The sequence below is a fragment of the Cyphomyrmex costatus genome, unplaced genomic scaffold, assembly GCF_001594065.2.
Source record: "Cyphomyrmex costatus isolate MS0001 unplaced genomic scaffold, Ccosl1.0 scaffold142, whole genome shotgun sequence".
Classification (NCBI taxonomy): Eukaryota; Metazoa; Arthropoda; class Insecta; order Hymenoptera; family Formicidae; genus Cyphomyrmex; species Cyphomyrmex costatus.
Window position 1 is genome coordinate 27,137 of NW_017275413.1, and position 14,140 is coordinate 41,276.

The 14,140-nt window shown below is 32.5% G+C and overlaps 1 protein-coding gene across 1 annotated transcript in view; it reads right to left on the reverse strand.

Moving 5' to 3' along the window:
• The window catches only part of LOC108783126 (spondin-1), a 32,582-nt gene extending 19,278 nt beyond the window's left edge, over window positions 1-13,304 (reverse strand). The window contains 2 exon segments of the mRNA XM_018551614.1: window positions 5,398-5,602; window positions 13,201-13,304. Coding sequence (XP_018407116.1) covers window positions 5,398-5,602; window positions 13,201-13,203 — 208 coding nt within the window. The 5' untranslated portion in view covers window positions 13,204-13,304.
• Between the last annotated feature and the right edge of the window lie 836 nt (window positions 13,305-14,140).

Here is a 14,140-nt window from a genome sequence, read left to right on the forward strand (position 1 = left end):
CACCTTTTTGCGATCCGTTTTATTTCTATTGCATATTTAGGGAATGAAAATTACTTTTCCGCTACTTTTACAGTTATCTTTTATAATAACATTTGATAACAATGTTGCAATTTTTATGATCGTAATGATATAACTAAACGCTGAAGTTTCGCTATAGTTAGGAAAGTCACTTTGAAAAGTAAATTGTCACTATTATGTGTTACTTATTTAGAAAAATAAATAATCGATGGTTGTAAATCGTTGTAAATCGATCTTTAAAAAAAGTTATATTCTCCTGATGTACAAATTCAAGACCGCGCGATGAAGTGAAGAAAAAGTGATCTTCTTTTTTTGCTTCCGCGACGTTATTTTTATCTCCAAATTCCGTTCGTCTAGCTGAAGTAGACAGAAAAGATAAGCCACTTTCGCACTTTCAGGGATATGTCTGATTGCACACGGCATTATCTACCACCATTTATGAGGTTCGTCGGTTTGCCTCAGAAAGAAAAGCTGGAGCGATTGCAAATAATGAAGCGTTATGATGCGGATAATTTAGGTTGTATCGCATGATTTAGAATCTATCGTACGCTCTTAAATTCAGTTAATCGGGCGGAACGTTAACAGACATTAATAACGCGATAGACCGTATAACATTAGCTATTGATCATGTAATTAACTACTCTTAATTAGCAAGTCACCGTTGTTTTCCAGGATAGCGTAGTTTCACGGCTTTTAATATGAAAATATAAATGAAAATTTATAACTTCATATTTAAAATTAATTAACGCTGCAAGCAATTCTTGGCATCACTTGCACCGACAGCTCCTGTTAACTTTTGCGCTTAGTAATTCGTTAATACACACACACACATACCACGCGTGCGCATGCGCGTGTGCACATATTTTCTAGATTATAATTAACTATAAGCACTTTAATTAGTTAACTGATTTCATTACAATTATATCTTATAAGGGAGTATAACCAAGTTTACTCAACATAGAATACAATTTTAATAAGCTATGCGATAAAATATTTAACATCTTAAACTATTTTTTTAATACATGTCTTTAATGTTTTAAATTCAGAAAGAAAAAAATACAATTTTTTTAAGAGAGAACTTTACTTGCTTAAAGTGCGACAAAACACTTACAAAATAATACGTATCTTTTATTTTTGTATATATTTTAACTTATCCAAAGTTTATTAAAATTGGACAATTGGTTGTGTTCTCTTATTACAGTTATTTCGATAAGCGTACAAGTCCACCGTTTTTATTGGTTAATTACACAAAATTTAATTGTGCATCGACATTTTCGTCGAAGTGAAATTAGCCAAGGATCAATAATGCGAAAGAACATAGCTTCGATTGTTCTGTAGATAAAGAAGGAAGATCTGCTCGTGATTAACACCTACGTTACCGTATATAACGTTGATTGTGCCAGCCCTTTACAACCCCTCACTGTATTGTTTCGCGACTCTCCATTGCGGTAACGGTGCAATAATTTTCCCGAACTTTCTCGGCTGGCATCCTCTTCTTCGGGATTTAACCCCTGGAGCGAGTACGGTCGACCGGCGCGTCTCCTTTCCGGCCAGCACGATTTAATAGAATTTTATCGAGTCAGGGCCGTTGAATCTGCTCGCATTAAACCTATGAGTGCGACGCGACTCGCGCTGTCTCGCACCTGGCGTCCCGCCAGCGTTACGTAATGCATTAATTCATCGGGCACAAGAGATTTGCATGCGTTATAGTGTATGAACGCCCGCAGGTAGTGGAGCTAAGTTTCGCGAGAGGAAAGACGAAGATGAGAGAGAGAGAGAGAGAGAGAACATGAGCAAAAGCAAACTTTATTGAGTCGGATCACCGACCGGACAAATAGAGATGTATTTTCCTAGGAGGCAGCGGAATTTCTATCAACGCGCAGAACCCGGTTTAACCTAGTATGCATTGCACATAAAATGGTACAAAAATGCTTGCGCAATGAAAAAATTATAAAACTATTATAACAGCTAAACTTGGCTAGTCTCATATTTTATATTACGCTGTAAATTTATAATTTAGCATAAATAGATAGATAAACACAAAATTTTAATTTCTTAATCATTTACAAAAAAATTTATTATTTAGAATAATATGAATGTGACGTAACAAGAGTAACAAGAAAGTAGAATTTGATTATCTAAGAAAAATGAACGGCTCATCAGTTTGTTATGTGCTAAATTATGCCTCGTGGGAGAAACGCTTCTTACGAATCATATTGACGTGACACAAATCTGCTATGTTTTTGTAAAACTCTGATTGGGCGGTTTTAGTGAAAAGGATTTCTCGTTAAAGTATGAGAGGGCTATAGCGGAAGTATCTACCCCAGCATATTGAGGCAGGAGAGGCCCGGAACTACGGTCATCGATCCAGCTAACGATATCATGTCACGCGAGTTAACGATACTTGATATAAAAAATGCGAAAAAAGCTGTAACGATAGCTGCAATCGAGCTTGAAAAATGTATCTCAAGCAACTAAGTGAAAAAGCAGTTTTGTGTAGAATTAGAGTTATAAATTAGTTAAAGTTCATAAATGATATAAAAATTTGTATGACGTCATCACGTTTTAGATAATACTAATTGTAAGTACTAATTGTTATAAACAGTAGTGATTTTAAATTAATTTTAACCTGATGTTACTAATTTTTATTTGTATTTTTAATATTGAAAATGACTCAAAGCGAAGCCGAAACATTCATACTTTTTATAATAACTAAATAATCGAATATAATTTTATATGATTACAATTTTTTCTGCGGTTAACTCTCATAATTAGCTCAATCATTTACATTTTTATAATTATTTTTTTTAATTAATTTTTTAAAATATATTTAATATTTAATAAATATTAACAGTCACAGCTCTCGATGTCAAAACAATAAAAGGGTAAAACCAAGAGCAATTCGAGAGTTTTTATGTAGAATTGTCGATAACTCTTGAATTGCCCTTGGTTTTACCCTTTTATTAATATTTAATGTTAAAATATATCAATAGATCCATTTTCATGTAATTACAGCAAGATATTAAAAATTAAAAGATTTCAGGAATTGATGAACTTAAATATACTTAATTTATATGATATAAGACAGAATTAGATAACGTATAATTGAAATCTGCGCAAAATATAAATTGAGCTTTGACAAGGATTTAATCGTAGATTTAATCGTTAATAAATATTTATCTTTTACAGGTGTTAAAATTAAAAAAAGGTTTACTAAAATTATGTCGTTAAAGAAAGATTTAAGAGTTATAAAATGACGGATCATCTTAGAAATCCACACAGCTTTCGGATAAGGAGCGATTATTATCAAACTGGAGAAATCGTCATAAAGCTAATCGGTCAAAGTTCATCTCGGGTCGCGCGTGCATTTATCCTGACTTTCAATGCAAAATGACCTTTTCTTTCAGCGCTGCTTTCCGTTTCTCGATCCAAAGCACGGTTTCCGCTGTCCGGAAGAGCACCGTTTGCAACGCAGAAAGCCGCTGTGTCCGAAAGATCTGTGGTTTCTTCTTCGATAATTGCCGCAATTACCGCTAAAGACGTAAAGCCACCGGGAAATCAACGCGCGCGCGCGCGCGCGTTGAATTTCAGCACCATCAAAATGCTGATAATGATTACGCCGATGACCTCACCGTGCATTTCAATTCCTTGATGTCAATGTGAATGACGATGTTAACGGCAGAATTGCGTAATGTTTTTCTTTCAAACCGAAGTTTATCATTTTATCAAAAGAAAAAAATCTTAATTTTTCCTGATCTCTTTTCTTTGAAATATCTGTAACATATTTGTAGTTAACGAACTCATTTGATGATTTTTGTTTCTCGCATTAAGATTCATAAATTGATTTTACTCAGTTTAATACTTTCTATTTTGTTATTATCCAAGAATCTCAATAGACACAGTTTACATAATTGCACGTAGTGTACTTCCTCATTCTCTTTACAATTGGTTGCAAGTTTTCTGATTTATTTAACATTTCCTTACGTTACCACGTAATGCCTTTTAGTATTTTACCGATATCCAAGCCAAAGAATGTTGACAAAGCAAAGCAATATCTGACATTTTAAAAATCTTGGAATTTCGTATCGGCAAACATGTATCCATACAGATGGCGAGATGGCTTATAGAGCTCAAAAATTCCGTTAGCATTGAATATTGCAGCGAACATCACCGGTGACTTCCGACAGAACATTTCGTCGGATTAAGTATCTGATACTTAAAAATCCAAATATTGCAAAACAAACAAAAATATTTTGCTTAATGAATCGTACAATATAATTTTCGCATACTTTAACTAAATTTTAGCCAAATTTCGATTACATTTAAATAAACTATTTAACGTGATTTTTATTCGATGTAATTATTAATTGTGTCAATTTTTTGGAATATTTTTATAATTCTTTAAATTTATTATATATATAAATATATGCGTGACAGTACGATGTTCATCTTTATGCAAACGTAATTCCTAGAAGATATCCGAGCACAATTTATAAATGTCAATGAGAGATCTGCACTTTACTCTTTTTCTTACGTTGCAAAACTTAGTTAAAGTTTAAAAGCATTCAAATGTTACACGACTATCTAAAGCAGTCGCGCTTGTGACTTGAACAACTTTGACTAACTCAGTCGGATACCATTTCCTGAATTCATACATCTGAATGGTACAGTATAATAAATTGTATAATAAACCGTAGGTACAATATAATTCTATACGCAACACCACGCGCAATCTTCTCTTTCTCTTTCTTTACGTGCATACATATATTTATATGCAGGATTAGCAAGTAAACTGTTATTTGTAACACCGTTATCTGTTTTATAATAATTTTTTTCTATTTGTAATAATAACGATAACGAATTTAGTCGTTACTCTTATCTAATTCTTAGCTAATTCTTTATTATTTTTATATCTATTTAATAGATAGTACTAACTTTAAGTGTGTAAATAGAAATATTTTATTTAAATAGAAATTTAAATATTGAAAAATATTCCATATTTTATATTTTAAGCTGCAATAAAAGTCTATAGTATTTGTATAGGTAACATGAACTATAAATTTTCAATACTCGTTTATCGGAATGTGCTCTTAATAACAATATTGATACTTAACAACAACATTTATTAAAAATTTTTAATAAAATTTGCGTTTGTGAATTAGAATCTAAATTGCTATGAAAGACGCTAAAAAATGAGAGCTTTGTTTTAGCGTTTTGTAAGTATTGCTGAGCAGCGTTCTTGATCCTAAGTATAAGTACTCATATTATAATAGTAAAATTGCATCGATAAAATCCGTTTCTTTATTTATATAACATAAACAATAAAATACAAAATTATATCGAAATTATTCCCTCGTTTGGAACCGTGTATATACTTACCGTTATATCGAGTATTTGGCATGTAGGCGTACACAATGTCAGTCCTGTTGAAAAGCGTCAGGAAGAAATGATATTTGCCCAGGGCAATGGAGCGAGGTGCGGTGGTGCCTTCTATGATCCGGGAGCATTTTGTCGAATCCGTACTGGTTACTGCTGCGAGCAGCAATAAAATGCCGTGGTACACAATTCTGGTATTATACATCGCCTGAAAATAGGGAAAATAACATAACAATACCTCATTTTCATTCGACAACGATTTCGAGTGTTGCTTCATGTGATAATACGGATTAAAATCAAACATTTCCACAATCACGGTCGATACTGACACGAACCCATACAATTTGCACGATTGAAAAAGAACATTTAAAACATTCTATATATATATATTTCCTTGTATTTCTGAAAAGTGCTCGTGTTTTCGTTCAAATAATATCGAATATCGATGAATTTGATGAATTGCTGCTGTTCTCCTTTGTGCTCGCGTTATAATAATGTTAGTTGTATGTTGAATACACGCGGAATTTACGTTACAATTTACATCAAAGATCCAAAACATGAAACGACTGGGAATAGATAAAATTAAAATGCAAATTGGTTTCAGGAGAACAACTGGTGATTCTTGATCCCTCTCACGTTTGAAGGTACACGTTGCATATCTTCACGTTCTTAGTTTATTCCCCTATTATGCGTTTCGATTAAAATTTAAATAAAGAAAAAAATATTCGGGCGTTCCGACGCACAGCGTACGAATTTAACGTTTTGCGATTTAATTGCGAGTTGAGCTTACGCTACTGTCGAGATGATTGACACAACATGATAGAGACGCAGTGACTTCCTCTCTTTTTTAGAAATATTTTGATTTTAAAATATTGAAATACAGGTCAAAGATAATTACTAGTTAGAATAAAATACTAAAATTAATCATTAAACCAATCTAGTGTTTTATTTATAAATATCAAAAATTATTTATTTATTTTTATTACATGTCTTTGAAAAAAGTCATAGCCAAAGAAATAATTTTATTCACAGATTCAAATTGAAAAATTAGACAATTAGTCTTCGATCTTGGAGTTGTTTGCCCTTTTATTGTTATAGATTTTGAAAATTTATAAGACATAAGCTCCAACATGGAAGACTGATCGTCTGAATTTTTAATTTGATTTTACGTACAAAATTATCTTGTTTTGAATATGACTTTTGGGAAGCATGTAATATAGATTTTTTGGAAAGTTATAACGATAAAAAAATAAAGAACATCTAGATATTGAAGACTGATTATATCAGTTCTCCATTTGATTCTGTAAAAAATAAAAAATGCTTCATTCAAGACAATTTAATCTTTAAATTAAACATCATTCTTTTGACATCAAAAAGTTAGTTTATTCAATTTCTTGTGCGTTTAAAGAAGAAAATTATTCAGAAGCGGTTAATCGAGGAACTGAAAATTTGAAAGCTATATAGGAATTGATCATTCCGCGCGCGTGAGCTTAAATTTACGAACTAAATCGATTCATTCCGAGATTCATTCTAACTGCAACAGCAAGCGATCGTGACTGCAAGAATTTGCGAACATGCACGTGAGTACCGCGGGCTAGAGCGATGCCAACACGTGAGACAATTGCCCTCACATCGCAGTGACCATGTGTTCGGTAACAAAGCTCTGCTGAAAATGCATCGACACTGAGTCACTCGGCAATCTTGGCAAAATCTTGGCGCCGAAACGGGTAGAGCCGTTTGCGCTTTTCCCGGTTCATTGAACGGGCACACATTCGAAACATCTAATGTGTGGTAGTAAATGGATATAAAATATCGCTGAAGCAGACGAACAATTTAAGCGTCAATTCTTTTTCATTTCTAATTATGAGTTATTTATAAATAGAATACAATTAAAATGTTTATGTGAAAAATGTTAAAAACTTACATTAAAGATATTATAATAAGAATATTCAGATTAAAATGATAATAATATGAACATCAAATCAAGATATAAAAGATATATCAATTAATAATGTATAAATACTATTAATAAATTTTAATAAATAATGCAAGAAAGATATAAATTAAAATTTATTATTTGTTTAAAAAATAATTATATATGTATAAGTAATATAGAATATATAATATGAAATATTTAATCTTTTTTATTAATATCGTTAAAATAATTATCGTAAAGTGGAAGCAAAGAGAAAGAAATAGGTACATTTAAATTTATAAATATTCAATAGGTTTGTTCAAACCGTTAATTTTTTTTATAAATAAATATGTACTTTAATCAATGATTAAAGAATATTTACTATCTAATATTTTTCAATATATAGAACGGTAAATGACTAATTACATTGCATTGTAATCCAAATAATTGAAACGTGCAAATTTCATAAAGTTTCATAATCATTGCGATCTAATGAACAAAAATTGATGCTTGCTGAAAGTTACCGCATATCTGAATTATAAAAAAAGTATATAATACATGTATACATAGAAAGAGATGATCGATGGATGGAAAGAGGAGGTATATATGTATAATGAGATATGTTATGCATTAAATGTAGGTATTTAATTTAAAAAATTCTAGAGCATAATTTTTTATTAACATTTTTACTAATATAATTTTATATAAATATGAAATTTTAATGATCAGAACTTCACGACCTCTGAAAGAGAATACGGTTGATAATCTTATACTATAAGTACATCCATTGAATCTTACGCCTCGTAATGTACTTCACTGTTCGTATCGATACGCGAAACGGAAAACACGGTACTTGGACGCTGTGCGACATGTTGATCCACGAACATCACTAGTTTCTAATAAGCTGGTTAACCATAAATCCCAAGCACCTAAATATATTGTGCCAAGCCGGTGTATATAGGGCATGGCATTTCACTCTGCCTGGCGTTCTGCCATGTTCGTTCCCTCGGCCGTGGAACACCAACAGGAACTCAAACAATATCTACCAAGAGACCCGATCGCGGTTATGGTTTTCCTGCAGTCGTTGCATTTGCATTGCCAAAATTATATTGTTATTATGCATATTTGATTTGTTTACGAGAGATTCAAATAACAACTTGAGAATAAACGGAATTACTGAAAATATATAGTAGAGAGAATATAGATATGATAGATAATAGAGAAATGATTTTATATGTCTGATTGCATACATAATATTGAGAGAAAAGACTGTACAGATCTCAAAAATCATAAATCTATAGATTTATAAATTTATCTAGTAATATGAAATAATCGGATTCTTCGATTAAATGGATGAATGAAATTACTGATATAATTAATAATAGATATTCACTGTTTAAAACAATATTCTGGCAATTATTAAATAATCGTATCTATCAACAAATTTTAATAAACATTTAATAAAATTTATTAATACAATATAAATCTTGTTTTTTATTTATAAACGTATTAAGAGAATTATATTATTAACGATTGAAAAAGTAATTGCGAAATAATAATTATTATACATTTAACAAAAACTAGGTAAGTTCGTTATATTGACGAATGTGCGCAATTATTAATTAATTCCATATATAGTTAAGCTGTTAAGCCCTTCATTAGTGAATAGTGTATCACAGAATCGCTACCGAAACAAATAAAATTTTAGGTGAATAGTAAATTAATACCTCCCGTTTTGTTAATTGATGATGTTGTTATTTCATATCAGTTAATACCCGAATAATCGATTTGTGGAGCAACATCATAATTTCAACGCACTTCTAACTCGATAAAAAACGTTTCTAGATAATAATTAATGCGGCAATTAAACGGTTAAACGTATGATTTTATATTTAGAACCATTTTTCTTATTTCTGATATATTTATTTTACTTTATCATTTATATAAAAGCGTAATTCTATTAAGACTTTATGTATTAATATTCGACTTCTCAGAATTGAAGCTCAATTCCAAAAGTCGTTATCAAATTAAATGATGTCACTGGATAAATAAACAGCAAAGTCATACGAGGGATAACGGAACGAAGGATGCTGAGACTTACAGAGACTCATATCAAGGAAAGTGTAACTCTGGCAACGGATTGCCAGCTAGCGACGTCAATATGTCGGGATCTAGGACTTTAAAAGAAAAACGAGAGACGTGATGAACGGAGCGAGGACCTCATCGGCGATATTACGACGATCAAAGCTACGGAATGAAGTGCTTAGAGTAGGTAGAGAGGCGTATATTCATATCTTCGTCAAATAGAAGACTTGATATTTAACGACGTAGACACTCGATCTATAATAATTTTCGTCAAAATAACCATCACGACATATGTTATATCGTGTCGTCATCGGAGCATTTCTTGCTTCTTTTCTATCTTTGTCTCCTCCTTTCTTTTATTTACTTAAATGGATCTTCTCGGAAAATCGCGATCCGGAGATTTTATATCGTTGTAAAACACGTTCTACTTTACTGTATGCTTTCCGAAGGAAATTGCGTTCCTGACATTACTGCTTGACAGGATATTTTTCCAATATGCGACCGTTATATATCATACTTCATGAAATCATACGCTTTGGACATGAATTAACCTTTTTCAGATTTTTCAGTTTAAAAAAGAATTAACTATAATAGTTGTATGAAGTACTCTTTGTATAAAACTACATCAAAAAGATAATTTTTCCTTGCTTTGTGATATTTTCTGTTCTATTATATAATTCATCTCTAAAAAATTTCGTTTGAAAAAGAAAAATGCATACCAAGTACCCAAAAAAGTATTGAATATTACAAATAATAAATAATAATACTAACGACGCTCTCGTTTATTTAATATGTTATCTTATTTAGATCTATCGAGATAAGAAGAATTTGTTATCACAAATATGTTCGTTTCTCGTGAATATTATATATTTTGTGAAAAATACTTTCTTCTAAAATGAAATAGATGCAACGTCAAATTGCTTTCTATCACTTTGGATCTGTCAATTCAGAAGTGGCTTCATTTGAAAGGATAAAACTTCTACATATCCATTACTGTTTTCATCTCGCTAAAGAGGATTCGAAAAAGAGTCGAAATATACGATTTTTTTCGTTATTTTTTAATATTGATATAATAAAGTAAAAGCATTAGTGCTCGCGCAATAATTATAGCGTTATTACTCTCATATACTCTAATTTCATATTTGATTACATTTTTAAAATTAAAAACGTTAATCGTCCTAATGAATAGATTAAATATAATTATTCAAAAATTAACTATTCAAAAAACGAGTATAAAATCAATACAATTAGCCAAGTACCTCATTATTAAAAAAGACCTCGAAAAAGTTTATCCTAAAAAAATTTATTAATTTTAAGACACATGAAACGGACTGAAGTGACTAAAGCAATCAAGTGGATTATTCACTATCGTATAATTGGATTTATGTAATCAATGATTCCATTAAACTTCAAATAGATTTTTTAACGAATTTCTTTCGATCAAGTTATTTTTGGTATTTTGATATTTTTGCGTGCTTCAAAAAGTCAATATAAATGCACATTAAACAGCATACTTTTATGAATGCCTGTCTCACCCAGGTGTTGTTCGCTTCTCATACAACGCGGGAGAATGTAAAAAAAACTCTCACTGAACGATGATAAAAGCTAGCGTTTTTTTTTTTTGTCAATCTACATCACCAACATCGAGCGTGTAAAGGTCTATAAAAAATTTAGGGTATCCAGCTGTTCGGCAAGCGTTTCCGGATGAAGCATTGATTTTCTGCTTGAAATAGTCGCGACCGAGATAAATGCCGTCATTGGTGCTATTTCGGCTCATCGAGATATTCAGCGTGCATCGATGAACGACCGAGCCGCAACGTAAACTCTCACATTGCCAGTACTGAATAAATAAAAATACAATAAAAATTCTGAAGTGTACATAAAAAGAAAGAACACACACTGCTCGCTGAATAATTTATTTCATTAGCGGCTATTAGGTCGAAACGGTTGAATAGTTACTTAATTACCGCCGTATCGATTTGAACTGTTGCTCCATTAACGCTTGTCAAATTATACTTTAACGGCTGCGTTCGAGAAGCGCGCTATCAACGCTATTGTCTTATATTCTAAGTTTAAAACGTCCATTAGACGTACAACAAGGATAGAATAATAATGTAACAGCGCTAATAGCGTGCTCTTCGAAACGCAGCCAATAAATCGTTATAAGTTGAATATTTTTATATGTTGTATTAATCAGTTATATTATTAAATATAATATATCTTTACGTTAAAATTTTGAATATTCGATGTGCGATGTCTGCCATTAATATATGACATTATTTCATTCTCTCTAAATTTTTTAAACTCTCTAGTTCACTAAAACTCTCAATCTTTTTGAAGTTCGACACAATTTAAATTCAGAGAATTTAGCAATTTACGATCAATTATATAATTTTATCTACTTTGTTTTTAATCCTAGAATATTATTGATATATAAATTTCACATACAAATGAGCGATATTATTAAGCGCTAAGCTTCAACAGAATCGTTAAAATGAAGTTCAATCTGCCATGCTAAAAGCTAGGCTTTTAAAAATTCTGTACAACACATATCAGTTTGGTTGGACGTTCCAATGGTCAGTACAGTCATAACAGAAAGAGTGATAAGTGATTTCAATTTGCAGTTTTGTGTTATATATTTTATTTAGGTGTTATGAAGAGATACATACGCACACAAAATTGGATTACATATTCTACACGAAAAAAAAATTTTGTTATATTACTTGAAAGTATAGCCTACTTCTTTATATACGTATGTATCGTTAGTAATACTGTATCATTCAGTAGTTCAATTTTACAGTTAATAACGATTATATTATATTAAAGATTACCACTGAAAAATGGCGCTAAAATGTGTGAATGTCGATTGAATAATGTCTCAATATCTTCCAGCGATTCGCGGGAACTGTAAATTTTTGACCGATCGACCTGCAAGAAAAGTTCAGCACAACACGTATTCCCGGCGGCATTCGTAAAAAGTGAAAGTGCACTTCTACAGCCGTCATTGGCACAGAAATCACCGCGATTCGATCGTTTTTTATCCGACTTATCCATGTTGCGCCGCGGATGTAACCCCTGCGCACCTCTCAGTCACCCTTTTCCGCTTCCCGCTATTCTTATCTGTTCCTACGAAGCAGTCTGGCAATACGTTCGAATAATGTGCCTAGTCGTGCATAAGGGAAGCACTCTGCACGCTTGACTAGTCAACGAGCCGATCGAGCAGAAGCGCCAACGAATATTTCAATCGGGACGTGCAATTACACTTTACCATTAAACGTCCGTCACAAAATGTAATCAAACGCGTTACAATTGTTACAATTTAAACGCTTGACACGTGCACTTTCATACATTTTCATTCAGCTTATTATTTTAGAACATTTTGTTGAGTTTTCATTTCACAAATATACGTACGCATTGCCGGACTTTGTTTTTGGTGTCTCTACCTTTCGATACACGTTGCAATAAAACGTACGTTACTCGAATTTTATTTGGTAAAGCTGTAGACGACTAAACCAGCGTTTGTTTCAACAAAGGATAAAACGTACACCACACACAAGCAATTACACGAGAAAATACACAAAGGTTGACTCGAAATGCCCAGCAGCGTGTCCTGTCATTCATTAAAAGAATGCAGTTGCATCTCGTGCTAAGTATGTCTGTGCGCATTTATCTCTACATATATATTTTTTATTCTTTATTTTCTTTCCTCTTTCGAGATAACATCTTCAGAAACGCGTCACAAAATTGTATCCTTCAAAGATTCTCTCGTTATGGGTACAATCGAAGATACTCGAGTGAATACTTACCATAATTGTCGTTCGCAAGCACAGCTTACGTAAAATTGTGTTTCCGCCCTTAGCGCGAGTCACGTGCGTTCTCCAACGCGGCAGGGAAACACACCCGTAACACGTCCGCCACCGTCGCAGACCTCCGGCTGACTGACTGACAGCCGTCTGACCGGGCTGTTACTACTTCAGCCGGCCGGGCGTGCGCAGCGCGCTACGTACTTAGTTTTCTCCAATTCATTTCTTCTCGCGACGATCTTAGACGCGTTCATATTTTTAATTATTTTCATAATCACTGGAAGCAATTTACGAATTTTTTTCTCAATACATGACGTAATAGAAAAGAAGCGTTATCATAAAATAGGTGCGTTCGGCAATGTAAATCTGAGATGCGAGCTAGCAGACGGTGAGTTTGATCACGTGACCTTTGAGTAAACCGAGTGCCGAAAATTAATTTTGAACGATACAGAGCTGTATAGTGTCATTGGGAGCATTCAGCGGACTCAACAGTTGAATGAACGCTCGCTATTATTCGTATATTTTTCTAGATCTAAAATTCTGATTGGACGATCTAAAAGAATACACCAATAACAGTGAGCGCTCATTCAACTGTTGAGTCCGCTGAACGCACCCATTTAAGGTCATGGTAAATGTTAAGAAGATCCCGGCCGCCTCAAATTTTGATAAAAATGCACTCAATCGATGCGTTTTCACATAAAAATAAAAATTTGACAAGAAAAAAAAAGCATCGCTTTACCCTGTGAACTAAATAATCCATTAAAGTCGATAACAATTCAGATTAGGAAATCTGTCACAGCAGTGATTCATTGTTTTCAAAACATAAACTCAATGTTTTAACAAAGTATTTATTTTTAATGCAGACAATTTAGGCGCGAGATCTTGCATTAGCTCTATGAACTCGGTCTTTAAATCCGAACTCGATTAGCTCTAGAAATGTTAA